Raw genomic sequence first — 24,764 nt, forward strand, 5'->3', positions numbered from 1 at the left:
AATGTTATTTGTATTTAAGATTTTAGATACTTTGTTAAACTCAAATAGCTCCTGCTGTAATGTTGGATACGAGTGATCACCTCTCTTCCTTTGAAAACACATTTTATCAATGATTGTTCTTAAACCCACCTGTGAATCTATGACTATTCACTGTGTGTGTTCTAAGTTTCAGGTGCTGATAGAATCCTCAAAGCTTATTAAATGGTGCTTGAACATATTGATTCAATATAGAACTTTTATCGAATTTGGTGGTCATATGGGATGTGGTGGGTTCCAGCTAGAACCTTATTTTTTTATTCTTATTCACAAAGAAATGTCATGGGTAAAGCAGGAAAAAAAGAATTTTTTTTTTTGAGATAGAGAAATGAATTTGCTTCTCTTTTGCATTTAATTGTGCATGAAATACAGTTTTTAAATTTTACTTATAATTTTCCTAATTTTAAAACAGATTTATAATCACCATCTTTTATTGTTTTGTCAGAAACAGTCTGCTTCTTTAGAAACAAAAATGCTGTTAGTATGTACATACATATAAAGCGGTTACTAATATTTTATGGGACTTTAAAAAGATTGAAGTTTTGCCCTGGTTGGTGTGGCTCAGTTGGTTGGAGCATTGTCCTGTGCACCAAAAGGTCATAGGTTCGATTCCCGGTCAGGGCACATACTTAGGTTGTAGGTTCAGTCCTTGGTCAGGGTACATGGAGGTAGGTGATCAATATTTCTCTCTTTTTGTCCCTCTCTCTCTCTCTCTCTTCTCCCGTTTCTCTCCTGCCTCCCTCCCTCTCTCTAAAATCAATAAACGTATCCTCAGTTGAGGCTTGAAAAAAATTACTTAAATTTAAAAAATAAAATTAAAATAAAAAAAAATCAAAAGGTTTAAGTTTTGGACAATCCAGCCATGTGTGGGCCAGAAGTTTATTTGTTCTGGTTGACAGCTGAATGGCATAGAAACAGAATCTTATACTTGAGAGCTTCCTACAAGTCTGGTTTTAGCTTCCTTGTGTGTAAGCACTAGGAAACTGAGGCCCAGGTTGGAAAAGGAAGGAATTGCTCAAGGTTATATGATATTTGTGTCTTACCAGCAGAAGTTAAGGTCCTTGGAGTCAGAGTGCGTGATGACATATCTCTGGCTCTGTAATTCACATGCGATCCATAATAAGGATGGTTTGACTAAATAAACAAAAGACAAAGCAAAAAAAAAAAGTAATCATTATTTACATTTAAAAATGCTCTCTGAGTTTCAGCTTCCCTATCTCAGATTCTGAAACATTTGTTACCTGTGACAGTTCTTTTTGAATGAATGAGAATCAAAGCCCAAGGCTCATGCAAGGACTTGGCTTACTTACGGAGGGTGCCTGGACAGTTCACACATAGGTACATTTCTTCCATTAACAGTGTCATTTCAGTGTTACCTGCTACCTGCTTGGAGCTGTAGTTCAAATATATGCATGTCCCATATGGGTTTGCCCTGAAGCCAAACTTAAGCCATGCTAGAAGTCATTTGTATTTTTTAGTGGGGGTGCTGTATACTCTGGCAGTTTGCTGCTGCATGATGGGGTTCCACTATGGATGGGCCTAGCTTATGCTTGCCTCTTAGCCTCACTCATAGTTTGCTCAGTGATTGGAAGGGGGGGGGCATAAAGAAGCAACATATGTTGTTCAGTAGCAAATGCAAAGATTTGTTTTCTGGTGTGAAACAAAACAGCAGGAGTAGACTTGGAAGTGTGTATAGCAGGGTAGTTTTAGGGGTGATTAAGTAAATTATATGACAGAAACACATAAAGATGAAATGCTGTACCCGTACTAGCTGCCTTAAAGAATGGAAAATGGACTAGGCAAAGAATAGCAATTATCGTCCCTGCCTTCTGAGTGACCTGTCAAGTATCGATCAAGCGTTAGCAGCCTTAAAGAATGTTTTCTAATTTTGGCCCAAAGAATAGGTGCTTGACAAATGATCAGACTGCAATTTAAACTTTTGTACCTGCAAAGAAGAAAATATTCCCTTGACCTCAGGGGAGTTTGAAGAGGTAATGTGTCTAAACCCCTGTGCGGCTCCTGGCACCTGAGTCTCAGCCTGGAATATCAGAAGATAGGTACTGAGCTTCAACTCTGTAGGGGTGTAAATTATGGAAACTACCTTCCTCACAAGTCTTTTTAAAATAGACGCAGCTGTGGGCACCTGTCTGGGAATCCTCTGCAGTTAGATTCTTTTCCTTTCTGTTTCAGGTTAAAAAAACCATTGGGTTTTCTGTGAGTTTAACTTGCCTTGTTAGCTACTCCTTAACACAACCCTGCATGTGAGCTCTGAAAATCAGAGCAGTATTCTAGCCTCTTCTTTTCTGGCAGTTAATTAAAAAATCCAGTGCTGACTGAAGGTGATGTGTGGTGAACCAGGTCCTGAGGACACATCCGAGTAAGATAAGGGTGCCGCCTTCATGGAGCTCGGCACCAGGGCCTCGATGTGTTGACAGGCACTTAGGAAGGTGCTCGGCTGTGAGGCATAATGCCGTGGGACCATGCAGCAGGGCACCCCAGAATTCAGTCTGACAAGTGGACAAATGACTCAGTGTTTCTAAACTCCATTTTCTTACCTGAATAATGGACCTAGTAATATTACATCTCTACCTAATACGGTTGTGATGAGGATTAGAAGAAATAATAAAAAGTCCCGACCCCTGTGCCTTACTCAGTAAGTGTTGAATAAATGTTAGCTGTGGATAGTATTTCCATTGACTCCTAGAAGGTATTTTCTTAAACTTTTGTCATTATGTTTGATTTTAGGAGCCAAAATTTTTTTTTATTTCCATCAATTAGAAGTTGGCTGATTTGGCAGAGGAGCTGCAGTTCATCCTTTAGCTCGCACAGTGACTTGGAGTTCGGAGCATGTGCTTGCGTAACAGAGGTGTGGACGGGCACTGTCTTTGACCTGACTCCAGCTGGGCTGTGATCCTAGCTGCTGAGCTGGACAGTGCTGTGATGTGTCCAGGCTAGCACCTTCTTGGTTTTCAAAGTCTGATTTTACAGGCCCCTTGTTTTTCCTCCATCCCTTTCCTGGCTGGTGTTCCAGCCCTGGCTTCCCCAGTAGAGGATGGACAAAAACATTACAGAGAAATGAAACTCTGCTCCACGTATTAGTTACCTGTTTACTCCCACAGGAAATAGTTTAGCTTAGCAAAGAGAGCTAAGGTAGATGGGGTGGTCTGGGCATAGGTTAGGCTGTAGCTGACTCTTCTACTGATTGCTAGGTTTAGCATTTTGATATTTATGCTTAAGTTTCTGAGAATATAGTTGATGATCTGAGAGTGTTTCAAAATCTCATGAGACTTAAGCAGATAACTTTTATCCTTGGGGAACCAATATCACTGGTCCTAGTACTAGGTCACGAATCTGATGATGATGATATTAATCTCTGTCTAACCCCACTTACTGTGCTTTGTAGAGAATCACTTGGTGGGAGCAGCCTTCTGTTAGGCATCTTGGTAAGTGTTTCCTATTCATTGTTCACTTCACTTCAGTTTGAAAAATAAAATATTGGGGAATTTAGTGAATTTAAGAAGTCATGCTGAAGTGATGGTAATTAAGATTTTAAATGTGGTCTCTGATTGGGGAGGGAGGCCTAGCAAAATTTAAAAAGCAAATCATAAGTTATAAGTGAACAGGGTGTTGTTTGACAGGTGGGATAGACGTTGACAGGGGAAACCACTGGAGGCCCCCAGGTGTCCACGTACCTGTACTTGCTGGAGAGTGAGGAGCCATGGGGACAGGGGCAGTCAGCAGGATGAACCACTGACTTTTTACCAACTCGTGTAGAAGTATTCCAGTATTTTACACAACCAGCATGGTTGTGCCAGTCAGGCTCTGACACATTCCTTTATTCAGAAAACAGCAGTGAGACAAAGTGCAGTCTTTGTCATCACAGATCCCCAGCCCACACCCGTGACTTCACATGTTTCCTGTCCTTGGGCTCCAGGAATCTGTCCTTAGGAAGTGGTGATAAGGATGTTGCCCTAGCAGCGAAAAGTTGGGGCAAAATCTAAATGTTCAGCCATGAGGAAATAGCCAAATAATGGCAGATGCATGACACGGCATACTCTACCTCTTAAAAATCATAAATACAAAGAAAATTTCAAGGCTCAGGAAAATGCTGAGTATGAAATGTTAGGTGGGCAGTAAATGAACCCAAAACTATAGGAAATAAGAAGAATTAGTGCAAGAAAATGCATCAAAATGCATTGTTAGTACTGGCTTTTGTTTTGTGGATAACTGTGGGGAAAATTTATCTTCTGCTGTGTATGTTTCCTATCTCTAGGGTATTAATTTTATCATTGGAACTCTTTCATAAATATTACATTTAAAAATCCAGTTGAAAGTTTTAAAATTACTATAATCAGTGGCCATGTATGTTGAATATAAATGTGGAAAAATACATCTGGGGGTTGTGTTTGTCACCAGTAAAGGAAGCTGCTGAGTCCTTGGGGTAAAAATAAGAGCCTGGGTCAGCCTGAGGAGGCTGGTGTGCCAGCCCCTCCAGCTTTCCATACTGCTGGGGTTCTGAGAGGCCCTAATGGGCTTGTTGAAAGGCTCTACTTGGCTTCTTATTAATGTCCCTCCCTGAGCGGTGCTCTGCTTTGCTGGCTAACCTTGTCAGAAGGTTACTCGTGGCTCTCCAGGGCTCCGCTAATTTTAAACCTGGTCAGCCAGTGTGGTGGTGTGGCATTGCTCTGTGGAGTCACGAACAGCTCCCTGGGAGACATGGCTGGGGAAAGATGAGCTGAGTCCCGGTTTTTTCTCTTCCTCCTGTAAGTGACCAGGCACGCTGAACACCCAAAGAGAACTGAGATAATAATGAGAGCTTTTATGGTAAAAATCAGGATTCTTAAAGATCTTTTAGCAATGGCGATGCTGGTTGGTAATTGCACGGTGTGATGTGTCGGGCATGAACTGTGTGAATTCTGACAGCACGAGGAGAAGTGAGATGGCCGAGGTCCTGTCTTCCAGGAGCCAGACTCTGAGTGTTTTAAAGGCAGAATGAAACTGCTGTTCATTTTACTATTTATTTGGTACTCTAAATTTACAGAACTCAAACTCCATTGGTAATATGTTTCTTCTCTAAAGTTTCTATAGATTTGATTGGGAGAGAGCTATTTCTTAAAAGTTAAAAAAAAACACACGCAGAATCTGCTTGTCTGCATGCATGTCTACCAGCATCTGGTCTGGCTGCCACTAAGAACTGTAATTTTAAAGCCCCCCCGCCTTTTTTTTTAAGTATTTGAAGTTGAGTCCTGTTCGGGTACACTGCTGTGCCTTACAATGTTCATAACCCTGATTATTTAAAGTCAAACAGCAACTACGAAATCATGTGACATTGGGAAACCTTTTCCCATCAAAAGTAACTTTAAAAAAAGTAGAGAGCTCATTTAAAAAATTTTTCGGGGCGGGGGTTGGAATTTTCTTACCTCCTTATCAACACCTTCAGACTGGGAATCTACTGTGCCTGTTAGACTTAGCTCAGTCTTCCCCTGTGGGGGCATCCGCAGCAGCTCTTGCACAGAAGGGATTACAGTGGGAAACTAATCCACCAGGTGCATGGCCTGGTCTTGGTGTTCACCTGCCCAGCCAAAGGCATCTTTTCCTGTAGCTGGGTCTGTACCCACTCTCTTGTAAAACACTGGCTAGAAGCAAATTAAAGGGGCATAGCTTATGGAGTAAACCAGATAAAAGCACAGTGGATGGGGGATCAGTAACCTGCTAACTGGCCACAGTGATTGAAGTTCCCTGTATTTGAAATGCCGGGGCTGGCTCAGACCACATCAAGCCAGCAGTCTTCCTGCACGAGGGTAGCACAGGAGTGGACTTTGATGTCATTTTAGGAAAAATAAAAATGCATAAATGCTTTTTATTAGCTTCCCCCCCCCCCCCTTAAAATTTACCCCTCCTTCAGTAGACCTAATTAGTTTTGTCATGCTTGGGTGTAGTTTTGAGAAAATTAAAGCTGAGTGATATTAGGCATTTGTTGAATGGGAATACTTGTCAAAACCTTCACTGACCCAAATCTGACTTTTATAGACAGCATTAAATAAATGAACTAAAAAACCTCCATCCTTCTCTTGTCCTAAAATAATGTTTTTAAAAGCACATTCAAAGTAGTTAAATATAACATAAGTGTAAGCTACTCTGGACTGGATACTAAATGAATGAGTTAAAAGCACATTTCTCAAAACCCAGTTCCTCTGTGATTCAAACTCAAACATCTGCTTTTTTTTCTTCTCCTGGGCCTCTTATTTCTCTTCCCTTCTGCACTTGGCCTGCACACCCACCTGGTGTTGGTCCTGTTATTTTTGTGGTAACCTGACACTTCTCCCGACTGTTCCCCCTAAGTCCCCTGGGGGTTGAACTGGCTGTGAGCTGAGAAGGCGGACTTACTCCTGCTCGAGCTGCCCCTCTCCTGGGTGGAGCAGCTGTGTCACGGGGTTGTGATGCCACAACTGGGGAGGGCGTGTGTCATCAGTTAAGACCTCAGGCTGTGGCTTAGTAGGTGATAGGCCCTACCCTGCAGTGGGGGGTCGGCAGCTTTGGTGTTGAGACCGGAGGCCCACTAGCCAGGGCTTTGGAGACTAGAGGGAGATTTTGGAGCCAGTGAGCTCTTTCTTTTATTCTGGAGTATGCCTGAGGCAGTCTTTGTGATTCCTCAGACAAGGATGAATTTCTTAATAGTCATAAAATTGTATTAATATTTTATATTAAATTAAACTGAACAATTATTTATTGTGAACGGGAGTGGGGATGAGGTACAGAAATAAATGGGACAGAATCTCTGCCTTCTGAAAATTTTCAGTATAGCAGGAAAGAGAGATATGTAAGTAGTAATTATTAATTATAGTTACACACATTTGTTCGACAGTTATTTGAGAACCTGTGCCAGGCACAGCTCTGAGGTTTGTGTGCACACGTAGCCAGTATTCGGCAGGCATACAGGTTAGCAATGTACCTAATGACCGCCAGTGATCGAGGTGGCGGTACTTTACATGGTCCTCTCATTCAGTCTTTACAATAGGTGGGTAAAATGATAAGTTTTATTTTGCACAGGAACAAAAAAACACTGAGACATGGGTAATAAGTGGAAAGTCTTTAGGATTCCACAACCTGTGCACCCTTCACATATATTGAACTGCTTTGGCCATATAGACCCTCCAGTGTGGCCCCTCCAACTTTAGGGGTACCCATGAAGGAAAATATTTAGCAAACATTTTCTGAGCCCCAACAACTTGTCTGTGTTGAGAGATGTTGAACATAGGAATATCAAGGAGTTGACTGATGCACTGTGAGACAGTATCTCAAAGAAGTCATGGCAAAGTACACTAAGTGTGCTGTTGGAAGTTTGGGCCCCGGGGGATGCAGAAGCAACTGGTCTAAGTGGAGAAATCTGCTCAGGCTTCCCAGAGAAGAGGTTGGTGGCTTTGGTCTTGGAGTGACTGTTAGACATTCATTAGGCAGGGTTGTGGTGAGAGGAGTGGCTGGGCAGAGAGATCCAGGGAGCTGAAGGGGTGCAGCAGGCAGCCTGTGTCTGGGCACCTTGGAGTGATCATGTGGCTGGAATATAGGGGACTGGACAGGTGTTTGAGAAGCAGACTGAGATCACGTGGTTAATAAGGCCATGGGTGCCCTATTATGCAGTGGTGTCCTAGAGTTGGGGGTTGGGATCTGCTGAAAGATTTCAAATGAGTATATGATAAAAGTCATATTTGCATGTTCAGAAAACTTCTCTGGCTGAGGAATAGCATGGGAGAGTCTTGCTAACCATACATCTCCTAAGGATCCTGATTCAGTACTTGTGGCACCAGAGCTGGGATTTATATTTCTAAGAAGCCACCTATGTTACCCAGATGTATATCCAGGCAAAACCAGGTTGTTGGCAGTAGTGGTAGTGTGGGGATTTAGGTGACCTCCCAGCTCAGAGAGAGAGGTAGCGGAGTCCTGTTCATGAGAGAGGAGCAAAATGAATGGAGAGGAGTGGAAGGGATATATTTGAAAAATGAAGGCATGTGTAGACATTCTTGGTGACGAGTTGTATCAGAAGGGATGGGAGAAGCCTGGGTTAATGGCCTAACTTTGGGTGCTGCTTCAGCCAGGTTCTGAGTGGAATCCCTCAAGGGTCTGTGGGATTGGGTTCCCTCACTCAGGACCTGGTAAATCCTTTTAGGGTTTTGATGGGCACTTTCCCAGACAGATCCTTAGATGCAGGAAAGTGACTTTGAAGGTCTCAGAATTCAGTGTGCCATGTCTGTGAGGGACACTCGCAGGCTGCATGTGATGGTTTGGCTTTGTTTGCTTTGCCTCTGTGCCTTTTGGCCTCTCAAGTTGCATCCCATTGGACTTGACAGAGAGGGAGAGCTTCAGTGGCTTTGTAGGAGTAATGGAAAATGGATTACATTTTGGAGAGAGGAGTTGAGTTCCACCTCCTCTACCAGGGTTAGCAGAATCTATAAAAGGAAGAGATCCTGGAAGGAAATGTATAACCTTCTCTCCTTCCTCCCCCCTCCCTCAAAGAGATGCCTTCTGTGTGTGTGTGTGTGTGTGTGTGTGTGTGTGTGTGTACGCACGTACATGTACACACATGCTGGGGAGCTGCAGAAATGTTGATGGAATTGTGGCCTTTTGCCATTTTTACTTGATACCTTTGTTGAAAATACCAGGACTGAGGAGGGAAGAGTCCTTTAGAACACCCTGGGCCTTGTGGGAGCGAAGGCAGAAGCAAGGCCTGATTTCAGAACTGGATGTTTGTACCTCTCTGCCTGAGAGGGTCTCGCCCCACTGGATGCTCTTGCAGTGCTTGTGGACCACTTGGCGCTGGTGCTCTGCATACAGTAGGTACTCAAGTAATATGTGTTAATTGAATGAGTGGCTTATTGTCTAAGTGTCTAAAGTGGGGGCATTAGTTACTCAATTCTCTTGCCTCAGCCAGTTTCCAGCCAGAGTGCCAAAGTTCTTTCCCCTGCTGAAATTGAACTAAGTATAAACCAAGGACCAGGTTTAAATTTGGAGGGCAGGGATGGAGGTCAGGGTGAGGCGTTCATCAGCCCTGAATTTGCATCCCTCTTAGTGTAAGACCTGTTTTGCAGCTGTTCCTTCACTGTGTCATCATTAAGTGGCAGGTTGTATTCAATATTTCTCACCTGCAGGGTGGGGACTCAGTTGTATCAGTGAACATTGGAAACGGGGGGACATTTTTGAATGCACAACATCATGTATTTTGGGTTGGTTGGTACATTGGCTCATGTGGGTATTAGCTGGTGTTTGCACACTGTGTGAGCACACTGCCCTACCCTAGAATAGAGCATAAGCATTCTATTCCCCACACAAGGTTCAGGGATGATCACACTGTCAGCACACAGCCCTCTTTAGGGACCAGGGAAATAATGTAGAGTGCTTGAAGACAGAGTCTGATGAGCTCTTACTGGAAGAGCTGAGTGACTGGGTCCCTAGCAGAGCTAATCATCCCGTGGCTCTGGGCTGTTTAAACAAGCACACCTGTATAAACTGTCATTGTCATCTGGTGCATTAAAGCGCCTCCATACATTTGAAATGCTTTAAGGGATATGCCACATTGTAACACTTGAATTTGGAGAACTCTTCTGGCCTTGGGACACATTGGAAATGTTTTTGATTAAAACATTCTGATCTCAAATTTATATATTTGTTTTTTACCCCCAGTTCCTTGTTGCCTTTGTATGAAATAGTGCGGACCTTTTGTCACAATCCGTGAGGTCCCTTGCGATCAGGTCAAGCTTGCCTTTCCAGCCTTTGCCCCACCGTTTCTGCTTTCTTGCTTTGCCCTTTCTTCGCTACTCCTCCTCCATGGGTATCTTCTCTGAACAGGCCTCCCTGCTCACGCTTCAGGGCCAGTCTGAGCGTCACCTGCTGCAAGGCTCTTGTTGACGAGCAGAATCCACTCCTGTTTCCATGCTACAGCAGCGTTCTCTCCATTCCTCCATTGGCATCATGTATTCATTTACTTGTTCATTCATTTATTGACTCAGGGACCCACTCTGGAGACATCCATTTAGTTATTGTTTTGGGGGAACATTTACTATGTACCAGATATTTAGGTAAATGTCCAGGACAGAAAAATGATTAAAGGCGTGGATCTCACAGACCCACAAACGAGGGTGACAGACACATAAATCATGCCTGTGCAGTGAGTGAGCAAAGGTGCTGCCTGCAGGAATGCTGAGGAGGTTGGGGAAGTTGATGGGGAGAGGGCAGGGGAAGTTTCCCACCCAAGGGGCTTGAAGTCTTGAGTGATAATTAACTCACTTACTGGTCTCTTTTCTGAAAGGGTTCTCCTTGAGGGCAGGAAGGGTAACACATGTATTCATCTCTGTCTCTCCAGTGCCTGGTACATGGGTAGGGCATGTGAGAAAGGGAGATAATTATAAAACAAATAACTTCCCTGTCTCATTTCAGAATGAATTTAAGGCAGCTTGCCAGGATGAATTTAAAATAATGTACATTAAAAGTGGGGAAAAGAAGGAAGAAAAAGAAAGGAATAGAGGTAGGGACCTAAAGTGGATTTTGGAATGAAACCAAACTTGCTGACTGAAATAACCCCTGTGCTTTCTCTGAGGGGCCTGCCAGAGTGGCTCCGTGCACCTTGTCAGCCAGCGAGTAAAGCCAAGGCCTCGCCAGTTGACCACAAGGCACAAAACACATGGTGTTGTGTTTATTATCAAGCTTTCTTTTGGGGGTTTTGTAAAGAGCAACCTGTGTGATGTGATGAAGGACACCCAACATCCTTGTGGAAAACCCAGAGACTAATTCATAGGATGTTTCTTACTACGCTGATGGCATCACATGAAAACATAATTCAATAAAAGCAACTATTCAAAGTTCCTGGAATAAACTTTCTGTAACGTATCTGTAATCAGAAAGGTACTGCAACAAACAGATTAGTTCTCTCTGTTCTATGTTGTCCCATCTTACCCAGTATTAATGCTACATGCCCTGACCTCAGTCCTAGAGGTCACACAAGTTTTATTTCTGCTCCCAGGGAGTTTTATGATCATGTTTTGGAACTCAAAAAAATACTCTTGCACGATCAGAGTAGCATACGGGGATTTGTGTGTTCCGACCTGTTAGGAATGGGTATGTCAGGGCAGACAGTCCAGACTCAACATCCCCACGCACAAGTGATATTCTGATTGCTGATGGTCACGATGACACAAAGGAACCAAACATGTTGTGATGAGTGGTGTTCTTGGTTACCCTGAGTTGACAGGAAGCAGGAGTCTTCTCCTTCTGGGCAGACTGGAGCCTGAATTTTAGATTCTCTGATGGGAGTGCTGATGAGACCCACGTGGGTTAGTTGGATCTTTGGAGAATGACTGAAAGCCAGTGTGTGTAACCAAGGACTCGGACTTCATGGTTCAGCACTTTAAAATGCCATCTTAGTTCTAGTTTTCTCTATTGATTGTCTTATAACCTCTAATCCAAAGTAAACTGCGTATTTACTGGTTACCACTGTCCCCAGCATGCTGTCTCAATAATCCTGGGTAGATGGCCAGAACGAGAGAGCCATTCTAAGTCCTAGAAGCTGCAGAAGATGGTCCAGGACCATTTCTCTATGTGGAGTAGGGAGGCCTCTCCTGAGGAAGCAGAATTAGAATTTCGAATCAGCCAGAGGAACTACATCTGGGCAGGTCACCTGCTGGGACTCGGAGTCAGTCCAGAGCCAACATGTCATTTTGTTGACTGTCAACAGGCTGTGTAAAGTTGAGCGAGTCTCCACTGGCCTTTTGTAGGAAAGGCAACACCTCAGGCATGGCCCACAGACACCAGGGAAGCAGCACTCTGAGTGTATGAGGCCCGTTTGTGGGCATTCCCTTGGACATGGGAATGGGCTAGACCCTCCTGAAATGCTTGTCTTAAGGTTTGGCTAAAGGCAGTGTTTGTGTTTATCTCACATGTTGATATCTTTTAAAATATCAACTGTCCACTTTTGATTTTGAATTTGTACTCATTGTCATTTAAAATGCTAAGGCATTGTGATAATCTGGTGAATCTTACCAACTAAGAAAGTGATGGTATCCATAATTTAGTGACTTAAAAAGAGTATTATTTTCTTTGTATTCTTCTTTGTTTTTAGTAAGCAATGTGATTGATGAGTGTATTTCAAATGTATGCTCACTCTACACACCTACTGGAATCGAGCAGTTAATTTGGGGTTTTCTTTGTTATACCTGGGCAGGGGCTTCCATGTTTCCCTTTTGAAATGCCTCCCTGATATTTTTTCTCTTGGAGCAGGAAAGAAACTTATGTTTCTGGCTTGGAAATGTGTTTCCTGAGGTTAAGTTGCCCACCTCCTAGGATCCATGATTCAGCCTGCAAGTCATGTCATCCAGCACATGCTCCCCTTGTGCGTGCACTGTTTGGATGTCAGACTTTTCACTTTGGAACAGTCAGGTGCGATGCACTGCCCGGACCTGGGTCATTGGCAGTGTCCTTTTGAAGGAGTTCAGTGATGAAGGAGAGCAGTGATTAACTGGACTGGTAGTGGTGATGAGGGGAAGGAGGAGGCAAGAATTTCTGTTCTCAAAGGCTAACAGATTCATTAGGGGGATAGGGAACTTGATTCCCCTAAAGGCTGGTAATACAGAGCTGCATAGCATGAAATCAATCAAAGCTTTTCTTGAGCTGTCACCTGGGCAAGTACTTAAAGCTGATGGAGCAGAGAATTAGGGCATCTCAGGAGGGCAATGCTAAGTCCTCTAATGAGGTACCCAGCATCAGGAGCTTGGTGAAGAGGTATTGGCTTGTTGATGGATCCTGTTGATAGGGAAGTGAGTTTTGAAAATGAGAAGGAGTAATTATCCACTCCTTCCTGCTGAAATTACAGGGAACCTATTGGCATTTGGAGTATATGACACCAAGGTTCACTGGCTGGTATTGGCTCCACAGCAGATGTGGCCTCAATTCTCAGCGTCAGTATCCTAAAAGTTCTGCTCCTTCTTTGGCAGTGACTTATGCTCTATAGTTCCATCTCTCTGGAGGCTGCCTTCAAAATCCAGCCTGCCAGTCCTCATATTTCACAAGCCACTTGTTAGCAAGTTTGGCTAGTGTCTGAAATGGTAGGAAAATAATAACCTGTCCCACTTTACATATGCAAAAACAATTAACCGCCATTAGTGCCTGACATTCCTCCCAACTACCCAGGGAGGTGAATCAGTATCATTACTCTTCATTAAGAATTAATTAGACTGTGCTTGATGGTGTCAGTCATGGACAAAGCTGAGACTTCAGCACTGCCTACATTCCCTCCCTTTGAAATCCAGCCTACAGCTATTGAGCATGTAGTGCGAGTCTGATATTGGATGTGTCTCTCTGGAGGAATGACTCCTAGATTCAAATTCTGTTAAGTGTATGACTTTGGTCAACCTATCTAGACCTCTGGACCTCATAAGGTGGGGATAATACCCAATAAGGGTAGTGTGATGATTCAGTAAGATCCTATAGGTGAAAGCTTCAGACATTGTACTTGAAATCTGGATAACTGGGAAAGGTACCAGTTCACTGTGGAAGTAAAGCTTTTTTCCTAGTCTTTCTTAGAGGGCAGCTTTTCTCTTAGAGAAAAATTTGAGCTTTCACTAAGATCTCAGTGAACTTTGAATCATCAAATGCTTGGTTAAGTTGTCTCCTACAAATGCCATTTGAACCATGTGATTCTTTTTCTTTGAACCCTGAAGTGGCTTCCACCTGTGCTTGTTTTCACATTCTCCCGAGTGCTTAGAAATCTTTTTTCTTAGCTTTGCTCTCAGTGCGACTCCCTGCATATCACCTTTTTCACTCACCTACTCACTCAAATTTGCCTCGCTACCACTTTTTACCTTTTTGAATCCTTCTTGGCCGCCTCTTTGGCCTCTGGTCTTTATGCCCTCACCAATTTGCCTGCTATACAGCTTTTCCTAAAGCTGTCACCTTCTGGTTTTTGTCCTCTCTGGTGGCCAGAGGAAAGGTAAAAGTGCCATTCTGCTCAAAGTCAGGTTTGTTTGTGGTGGAAGAAGCTTGCCTGCTAGAAGACCCAACCCTTATTTGTTCCTTCAACACAGAAGGACTGTTGCTTGTTAATAATCATGATTAATAATTAAGAAATTGGATCAGACAGCCAACTCTTGGTTATTCAATCTGGGCTAGACTTAAGTCTATCCTCTTACATCTTCCTAATTTGGGTGTTTCCTGTGGGCTCTTACTACCAGTTAGAACCTTGGCCAGAGTCAAGGTGAAGCTTGCTGATAAATTTAGTCATGTTATCAAAGAATATTAATGTCATGGGGTTGTTGGTTTAATTTTTTTTTCTTTGAGTATTTATTATGCCAGGTGATCTGCTGGCCCTGGGGATACTGTGATGAGCCTAAGAGTCCCCGCCTTCTGGGACACTAGAGTGTGGGTGGTGGGGGAAGCAACCATAATAATAAACCAACTTAATAAGTTCTGTTATAGGTTGAGTTTATGGAATCACAAGGTGATGGATGACTAACACAAGGTGATAGATGACTAAATGGGCCTCCTTTGGTGTTAATCTCAGAAACTGAACACATAGGGGCTACACATACCCTGGGTTACTCAGGTCCAGACTGAGTGCTAACCCCTAGTCCAGCTCTTTTCCTTTTGCTTCATAGAATGTTAAGACATTGGCTAAAACAAGCTACATGGGTTTTTTTGTGACCTTCATATTCAATATCATGCCATTGGTCATGAGGGTTAATTAAAGTAAGCTCTTATAAAGTTTTATTTATTAATTTTTGAGGAGGGGTTGGAAAGAGAAACATCAATGTGTTGTTCCACTTATTTATGCATTCATTGTGCCCCGACTGGGGATCAGACCTACAGCCTTGGCATATTGGGGTGATGTTCTAACCAAATGAGCTACCCAGCCAGGGGTACAACTAACCCTTTTATTGAAGAGCTCTCAGATCACCCATAAGTGGGTGAGATGCTTACATTATGAGAGACCCACAGGAATCAAGATGAAGGGGGCAGCACATTCCTGTGTCCTGCATCATATCCCTTGCGTGTATGGTGTATGTGCTGTGAGTAAAGCTGGTATCAAGAGCACCTGTATTTGACTCTCTCAGTTCCTTCTTCCCTCAGGCCCTTCTATTAAAATTTGGATTGGTCAAATATACATATGATGTCATTCCACTGCACTCATGTTACTCTTTTTGGAGTGTCAGTGGGTAATTGTAAAAGAAGAATCTATTTAGGAAGTGTTGGATTGGGGCAGTTAGCAGGAATATATGGGTCCCTGTTAACAGATCTCTTTGGAGTTTATTTTGGTGTGTCTGGGAAGAGTTTCAGGAAACAAAAGGAACCGCTCGAGAAGTGTTGATGATGAGAACTGAGGCACACAGGGTCTATTGATATACAGCAGGTTTTCAGCAACAAGAGTTCCCTTCTGCTTTCCTTTTAGCCATTCATTTAGATTTGGGGCATTTGCTTGAACCAAACTTCCCAGAAGAATATGAAAATTATTGAACCTGTGAATATAAGTTTAGATTCAGATGAGTATTAAAAGTAAAGGGGTTTTTACAAATCTAAAATTTCCATTTAGTCATCTGAAGACCTTAAAAAGGTAGATCCTTTTAAAATTTATTTCCCAAAGGGGAAACCATTAGGAAATCACCTGCATTTCTTCACCATCCCATTATCAGTGGGTGTTTGGGCACCACAAAGTCCATATCACTGCCTAGAAATAATGGACTTGAAAATGAACATCTGGTCATGGTTTCACAGATGACAGAGCACCTTCGCTCATTAGGTCTAAATCCTTACGGCAACCCCGTCGGATAGAGGCCCTCCACCCCTTAATGATTTTTCTGTGTTGAGATTGAATTTAATTCATTATCTCCATTCTATAAAGATTGCCCAAGCTTCTGAGAGATTAACTACTTCAGTCTGGACTGCATGGCTAGTGGGAGAGGCAGGTTTGGAATTCAGATCATTTTGAGCCTCAGTATCATGTTCTCCCTCCACCCCCCAATTTTGTATTGTTCTTTTTTTACCGAGGTGAAAGTTAACTCCCTTGCTCAAAGGAGGGATGAGGAGGTGAGGGCTTGAGCTCTACAGGCACCGATATTCTATGCATAATTCACGTAATTAGATCTTATTGTTGGCAATAAGCAGATAATTCTTGCTATATATTTGGAAACCAGGTAGATTGGATGGTAGTTAACCAGTGCCGCACACTTTCAGGACACTCCTAATGTGTGGCTGATACTGTGAACCACTATACACCAGGGCAGTTTCCAGGGTGAGGTGGGTTTTGAGCCAGGCTGGAAGGGCCCTGAGGGATGGAATGCCAGCATGGTTATTTTGGTATCTAGTACGGGGAGCTTTTCTCAGCCAGCCCCAGTCTTATGATTAGAAACTCTCTGCCCATACAGGGCCTCATCTTACAGTTGGGTTGTAAAACCAAGGGCCTGTATAATTCTGTGGATTATGTATCTGGCCCTATTCCAGAGTAGGTAATTCCATCTTGCTGAGCTCCACTTGACCATATTGCAAGATCCTGGACACAGAGTTCTTCCATTTGCAATAAGTGAATAAAAACATGGGGGGCATTTAGAACAGTGCCTGTGCTTACTCATTGGTTGGATTAATTAATGCAAATATAATACTGCATTCCCCAAACAACCAAGGGCAAGGGTGTGTGGCTCCTAGCTTCAGAGGTAACTTCAAGGGGTTGTCTGCAAGACTCTGCCATCTGTCTTTAAGGCAGTCCACCTCTGGCTGAGTAGTTCTACCAGCAGGAACTTTTTTCTCATGTTGAGCCAGAATCATCTTAGAATTCTACAGAATGGGGTCAGTACCCTCTCCATGTGACAGATAGCTCTCCAGAGGATGTTCAGCATCTAAGAACACTAAACTCAGCAATTATGATTCAAAAAGATCTTACCAGATTTGAGCCATGGGTTTAAACTACAATAATGGAATTTAATATGAATAAATATAATCTCCTGCTTTTAGCTCCTAAACCAGTTGTACTAGAGAAGAGAATTCAGGAATAGCACTTGGAGTGCAGCAGCTTAGAGGGTTTATGGATCATCGTCAGTCCCTGAGTGTCAGGTGTGAGGCCTCTGGACAAACTGGGTTGCATTCATGAGGGCTGAACCAGGTGTGATGTGAGCTTTGTCTAGCCTAGGATACAATCAGGAACCCAGGGGCTGCTCATGTCTTATGGAAGTGGGTGCTTTGGTAGGAGATTTACTTCTGCAAGGGATGGGTTAGTGTAGAAGTTAACCCGGACATGGGTTTTAGCCAAATAGATGGACGGATTTCAACAAGTCTGTGCAAAGGAAGTGACTTGGAGGAGTTAGTGGGTTTCTTCTCAGTGGTGATGTTCAAGTGTAGACTGTATGACCAATTGAGAAGTGTCAGAGGGGACTTCTAGCATTGGATTAGGGGGGTGTTGGTGTGTTTTGCTCTGAGGACTCTGAGGCTCTCAGTTATATGGTAATGTTCTTTTTATGCAAGTAAGTTTTCCCCGGTCCCTTTACCTGCCCTCACTGTCCTGGATTCCCTCTTTCTACCATAGTGGTTGAATGCTAGACACATCCCACTGTTTGCCTTAAAATATGGCTCCCTGGAGTGAATTCACACTGCTCTGAGCTGCCCAAAGCTCAAGGACTGGCCTGTGTTTTTGTGTCTGTTTTGGGGTTTTTTTTTTTTGTTTTTTTTTTGCTTTTGGGGTGTGAAGTGGTGAGGAAGACAGATAGTGGACTAACACTGCTCAAAGTGTTCACTCGTATTCTCATAATTTCTCCAATAAACTGCTTTGGAGCTAGAACAGACTCTAGGGGAGCTTGCAGCTCAGCTTGAATTTTATAAGACTCTTAGATTCCAACAAAAAATGTAATAATTTGAGAATTCAAAAAGCCCATACTGCAGGCATTGAAGAGTTCATCTGGGGGTCAATCACAAAACCCTTTCTTGTGGCATAATTTATACCTCAACATTTGGCAGTTTTTAAAGTCCTATGTCAATGTACATGTGTTGGTAAGAAGTAGTAAATATTTTGCTGACAAGTTCTTTGAATGATGGATCTGTGGCAGCATTTAAAGGCAGACAACCTGGGGGTTTCTTTTATCCAGGTGCTGCCAAATCCAAAAAGCTGTCAGGGTACAAAGCCAAAATCACCCACTAGTTATACCATTAATTGTGTAATGTTCATGTGCCTCAGAGTTTTTGCACCTGGGATCTGTTGATGTATACCAATGGGGGAGGGCAGGGGAAAGGGATACAATTGGGAGGGAGAAGGAAAGAAGACAGGCTGCTTGCTCTCAGGTGACTGCCCTGGAGCACTGAGCAGTCCCTGGTGCCTGGTGGGGCTGCCAGCACCTGCTCCCCTCCTGGCTGCCTCTGCTGTAATGCTGCATGGACTTGATGGGGCAGAAGGCAGGGGGGAATGGTGGTCCCACTAAGCTCTCTCTACTAAGGCCCTGTGTCTACCTTCTTCGATTAGTCCCCAGGAGCAATTCCCTGCTTTTCAGTGAAGCCTTTGAATTAATGATCTGATGTCTTTTCAACAAAGGAATATTGATATGTTAGCATGTGGACAGCAGGGGGTACTGGATTAGATCATTTTCACATTGGTGTTTGTGCCAGTTTGACATTTGTTTGGAAGGCTTAGCCTTTTAAGACCATAGGTTTCATGCATAATTTAAGGGGAATAAATCTTTGAGAAAGATTTCTTTTGATTCTGTAATCTTCAGTGCTACAAAGAAATAAATGAAAGTCTCCCCCACAGGTTTCTTATGATCAGGAATTCCAGGTAGGCTACCAGAGGAAGTGCCCGTGCAGGTGTAAAACAGTTCTTTCTGTAAGTGTGCTGGCCACTTGTAGCTGTCCCAGAGAAGGCAGGAAAGTGGACAACTTGGTCCCTGCTTCAAGGTTACCATCTAGAAGCCAAGAGTGGCTGGGTGACCTGACTGTGCAGGATCCAAGTCCCACAGAGAAATGCTGTGGACTAGCAGGTTCAGGTCAACTGTCACTGCTGCCTGAACACAGTGAGTATTTGTGATAACAAAATAATCTTCCTTTTTCCATCCTGCCACCATCTTGCATCTTGGTGATCTCAGTGACAAATATTAGGATGGTTTAACTTTCAGAGTTACTATGTCAATTGCCACAGTAAGGGCAGACATCTTTTTTTTATTTTATTTTAAATGAAGTTGTTCTTCTATGGAGATGTAATTATCTTTGAGCTAAGTGCTCCTGGTAGATAGTAGGCATTTAGTGGATGATTTTGCATGGCTCACTATGAACTTGCAACTCGGAGTGACTACTGTTCTTGGATGAACAGTAGTTCATCCTCTTGTCTGCAAAGATTATACAGCTTCTGTCTGCTGGTGCATTTCTATATTGAGTTCCTAACATGAATACATAAAGAAAAAAGCCACTTGGATATCAAAATTACATATTCTCGGCGAGAAGTTATGCTCCAAGCAAAGCTGCCAACTGAAGAATGTGCAATGAAACTAGCAAGAGCAGTATGTTGGTGGTTACCTTGTCCTTCTCACACTGTCTTTTGATTTCTCTCTTAGGTTTATTTTCTTGAAAAGGCTCCAGGCCTCGGCTTGGAAAATCCAACCGCCAAAATTGAGCCCAGCAGCTGGAGCGGCAGCGAGAGCCCTGCCGAAAACATGGAAAGGATGAGTGACTCTGCAGATAAGCCAATTGACAACGATGCTGAAGGGGTCTGGAGTCCTGACATTGAGCAGAGCTTTCAGGAAGCCTTGGCTATCTATCCACCATGTGGAAGGAGGAAAATCATCTTATCAGATGAAGGCAAGATGTATGGTAAGTGGTCTGGAATGTTCCTTTGAAACACTGCAACCTGCTTTTGTAGTCAAGGATCATTGTAGCTAGCCTTCTGCTTACATTTGTTCATTGTAGTATGTTGAATGATCTTTGTAAAATTTTAGTTGGGCATACAAGGGACTAAGTCTCAACTAAAGAGGAGAATCTATAAAGGATCATTGGGAAATCGTTCCCTGAGGGTTTCTTCTTCTCCAAGCTCAATGGCATTATATCAAAAGCTCTCGAGGTCTAGGTGGAAACATAGACAGTTGCAATGGCATTTGCAAACACCAGTGTGGGGACGGATGCACACCCATTGGAAAGGAGGCATGGCTCCTTAGCTCCACATAACTAAAATGGGGGTCTGGTGCTGCCAAATCTCTTAAATTTTTTTTTTTTTCAGGAAGAGCTAGTAATCTAGATGTTTACATAGGAAATCCCATTTTTAAAAGTTAGCGCTTTTTTCTTTTTTTTTAGTATAACCTTGTATAGGCTAGTTAGAATATATATATGGCTTAATCAGACCCTTAAACCACCAGTTTACTGCTTTGTTGACAAGTTACAGTTGAATGGTAGTACAGGCATTAACTCCTCCTCCCAGGCTTTTCTTACCCATCTGCCCTTCTTGATGGGGACGCCAGGCAGCATGTTCTGAGGGAAACTCTATGAGTGTCCAAGAGGGCAAGACTGGTTGACCAGATGGCTTGGGATGCTGAAGTCTGGAGTTTGTGTGCTAGGTTTGGGCATTTCCTATATCTTCCACTAAGGCTTCTTGCTGCAGACCTGTACTTTTTGGCTGCTTACCTTTTGGGAAGCAGATGGCAGGTGGTTGCTTGTACATTCTGCTTGTCTAATGGGTACATTGAGTTGCCAGAGTGTGCACAATAGCTGAGTGTAAAGAGATGCAAACAAATAACCTCAATTCAAAGAGAACCGGCTTAGCAACCTACCTGAGGTTGTTAACTTATCACAAGTGTGGTTTATTTCTAACTAATTTGAAAGCTTGTTCATAATAGGGTGTTATACCTTTAATACTGTGTCTCCTCTATCAGGAGCTGTAGGAAGTTGGAGCTCAAACTAGCACACACTACTAAGGGGAAAGCAGATGGTGGTGCAGCTGCCACCAGCTGTGCCCCCACCCCACCCTCCCCCTCTCCAACTTGGATGATGTAATGGAAACAAGGAAAATTTCGCTTTCTGCAGCACTGGAGTCTCTAAGCCTGTCTGTGTCACACACATGGGGGCGGAGAGAGAGCTCAAACCTTCAGCATTTGTTTTATGCTCCCATGTGATCCACTGTAGCCAGAGAAGTTTCTCTGGGTCTGCTGAAATGGTCAGGGTGAAATGTCTCAGCTGCTGTGGGTAGATACTTTCAGGCCTTTAAATTTCTCTGTGTTTGTATCTTTCCTGGGCTGCTTGTCCTCATATATTTGCTTTCAGGGTCTTGTCTTTATGCCTAAAAATGTAACATCCCCATTTGAAAGGCAGAGAAAAGCACTTTAACCTTCAGGCCTTCTTTGAAACTGATTTTGTTACCAATATTGAGGGTGGCCTCAGGCCACTTGACCTTGTACAGCTCCCATTTGCTTACCCAGAAATTGTTGTAACCAAAGATACTGGCCTAGTATTGGAAACCCTGGTGGAGAGCAACGATGTCCCTTTATTTCCCACAGGGCATACTGGGAAAGGTCCTGTCTGTCCTTTTAGGTTGTAGGGCTGAGAACATAATTCAAAACAAAAGTTAATCTTTTCAACTTCAGTTTTGTTTTCTCTGTTGAGTATACTTTTTAGGTAGCAGCCATGGTAGATATAACCAGTTTGCTGATAACTTCCATCATAAATATAATTTTTTGTTTGTGAAAACAACTGCATAAGAGCTCTTGTCGGTAATTGGATGTCAGAGGCTGCTGGCTAAGAAACAGCTCTGAGGAGGTTTGGATTTGAGTCATCTACCAGCAGTGAACTTAGACAGTCCTACCTTTGGTCTGCGCCTTAGTTTTTCCCCTGTTAAAAAAAGCGGGTGAAGTAGATGATGTCTGTGGGTCCTTGGGATTTTCCCATTTTATGAGATGTGATTTTATGACACACACCTCAGTACGAGTGATCGGTTCGTTGACAAATGTGGTGCTAGTTGTTGGAGCATGTCCTTAATAGCCATGGTCATCAGATTCCAAGAGTTCCTTAGAGTACATGCTCTGGATGGATAGTTCCTTTTTTCCCTTAAATTGGCCTGCCATTTACTGGCTGTGTCAGTGACCAACCTGATTTAAAAATGGGGCTGTCTTTTTTAGCAAGCAGCATTAGGAATTATAGCTGCAGGGTCGTGTGTCCTGGTGTGGGGGTACAGGTGATGCATTTGCTGCAGTGGCCCTATAGTCACCTGACTCCAGACAGCTGCCACGGAGAGAAAACATCCCCCCGAACTTACTCTCCACACAGAGCTTTGCTTCTACTACTACTTCGAAAGGAAATATGGTAGTTAGCTGGGCCGTGGAGAGTGGACACTGGACCCCTTAAGAAGAACTGCCTCAGGTGTCCTGGAGCTAGCTGCCTGTGACCTGCTTGTGACTTTGAAGATGAGAAAAGGCTGAGTTGGGAACCTCCACAATGAGGCCCCAGCCACTTGGGGATGGAGTCATGTGAGCACTGTGGGCCAGAGCTACTGTTCGTTGGCTTGCGGCCTGTTCCCCATCTTGCCATGAGTGAATCAGGACACAAACCAGACTGGGAGTCAAGGTTTCTTAAGGTCCAGAGTGCATACTTTCTCTCTTAAGCATTTTGAAAATGAAAACATTGAAAGCATTTTGGATTCTATGGAGTAAAATCAAAATAATTTAATGGCTTTTAGTGAAATACCAAGTGTTTTTGACCTGAGGGGGTTATTTTGATATTTTTGAGCATTTGTAGAGCGCATTGTGATGTCACTAATCCTGAGCTATGGGAGAAGCAAGGTCAAGTGCAGCACTGATTTATTTTGGTAATGAAATTTCCTCTGTGGTTGGCAGTAGGGCAAATGCAATCTTATATTGGGGAAGAAGAGAAAGCTCTCTTTATGATGAGGTTTGGGCCATCAGAAGAGATGGCTTACATCCCTGGTTCTGTAGGGAAGCTGAGACTTTTATGGTCGCTCTCCATGTGGACAGATTACTTCTGTCTTGGGCACTGTATGTGTAGACAGTTGTTCTTGGGGGTAGTCAGGAGGAGGATGAGACCTCTTTAATTTTGTTCCTGAGAACTTGCATACTCATTTGCTTTTGCTGTATTTTCCTTTCCTTTCCTCTTCTTTCTTTTTTTAAATTATTTAATTTATTGGGATGACACTGGTTAATAAAATTATATAGGTTTTAATGACATAATTCTATAATATATCATCTGTATATATATTGTATTGTGTATTTACCACCCAAAGTCAAGTTTCCTTCTGTTACCATTTATTCCCCTCTTACCCTCTCTTACCTCCCCCCACTCCCCTTTTCCTCTGGTAATCTCCATACTGTTGTCTGTGTCTGTGAGGTGTTTTTTTCCCCCCATAACCCTTTCACCTTTGTAACCCAGCCCTCCTGCTCCTCTCCCCTCTCAAAATTGCCAGTCTGTTCTCTGTATCTATGAGTTTCTTTTTCTGTGTTTCTGTTTTATTTGTTGTTGTTGTTGTTGTTTTCATTAGATTCCACATGCAAGTGAAATCATGTGGTATTTGTCTTTCTCTGACTGGCTTATTTCACTTAGTGTAATATTCTCTAGGTCCATCCATGCTGTCACAAAAGGTAAGATTTTATTCTTTGTAATGGCTGAGTAGTATTTCATTGTGTAACTGTGCCACAGATTATTTTGTCCACTCATCTACTGATGGGCACTTGGGCTGCTTCCAAATCTTGACTTTTATAAATAATGCTCAAATGAGCATAGGGGAAGTTATATTCTTTCAAATTAGTGTTTTGAGTTTCTTCAGCTATATTACCAGAAGTGGAATTGCTGGATTATAAAGCAGTTCCATTTTTAATTTTGAGGTATATCCCCACTGCTTTCCACAGTGGCTGCACCAATCTGCATTCCCACCAACAGTGCACTGGGACTAGGGTTACCTTTTCTCCACATCCTCTCCATCACTTGTTGTTTGTGGATTTATTGATTATAGCCATTCTGACAGGTGTGGGGTGATATCTCATTGTGTTTTTAACTTGTGTTTCTCTGATGATTAGTGACATTGAGCATCTTTTCATATGTCTGTGGGCCATCTGTATGTCGTCTTTGGAGAAGTATCTATTCAGGTCCTTCGCCTATTTATTCTTTAGATGTTGATCTGTATATTTCCTTTTCCTATTTCACACAGCTGTGTATCTCTCTTTCTGGTAGAAAGTTGTGAAGGAGATAGCAGGAGCACAAGATGGGATAGAAGTTTTTGATCAGCAATTGTCTGGAATTGTATTTCACAGGAGCAGACGTTAGTTTAAAGCAAGACAGAACAAAACAATGAACCATGGGAATGCCTGGATGTGTATCTGTGGCAACTGAAAACCCTAGTCTGGCTATATAGTCCTATATCTCCCATAATCAAGCCAGGGTAGGGACAGGAGCTAATATTCAGTGATTGCTTCCTTTACAGACAGAAAAATGTAGCACTTCAAGTCTTGAACTTTGACATTGATATGAATCCTAGCCCAGTCATTTGTTGATATCAGACTTTGGGCAAGCTGCTTTTCTTTTGTGTGGCTCCATTTTCTCAGTTGCAATAGGGATTTAAATAGGTCCTATTTCAGTGGATTATTATAAGAATTCAAACTAATTGTGATCTAGGATCTCCCCTACCATGTTTGAACAATGTCTGGTGCACTCTGAAAGCTATGAAAGTGTTTATGAACTAAAAACAAGTGTTCTCTGCCATGTGCTGGATTACCTATAATTTTCATCTAATG

General features: G+C 42.9%; 1 protein-coding gene across 11 annotated transcripts in view; it reads left to right on the forward strand.

Moving 5' to 3' along the window:
- Nucleotides 1–24,764, forward strand: part of TEAD1 (TEA domain transcription factor 1) — a 247,793-nt gene that overhangs the window by 54,514 nt on the left and 168,515 nt on the right. For 2 of the 11 annotated variants that reach the window (XM_045825351.1, XM_045825357.1), the window contains exons 1-2: nucleotides 8,740–8,864; nucleotides 19,596–19,851. In XM_045825351.1, the coding sequence (XP_045681307.1) occupies nucleotides 8,775–8,864; nucleotides 19,596–19,851 (346 nt within the window). In that variant the 5' untranslated portion in view covers nucleotides 8,740–8,774. Of the gene's footprint in view, nucleotides 1–4,696; nucleotides 4,861–8,739; nucleotides 8,865–19,595; nucleotides 19,852–24,764 lie in introns of those variants that run through there. The other 9 variants (XM_045825349.1, XM_045825353.1, XM_045825355.1 and 6 more) reach the window with 6 other exon arrangements.

Source organism: Phyllostomus hastatus, unplaced genomic scaffold (assembly GCF_019186645.2).
Source record: "Phyllostomus hastatus isolate PE091 unplaced genomic scaffold, TTU_PhHast_1.1 phas_scaffold_585, whole genome shotgun sequence".
Classification (NCBI taxonomy): Eukaryota; Metazoa; Chordata; class Mammalia; order Chiroptera; family Phyllostomidae; genus Phyllostomus; species Phyllostomus hastatus.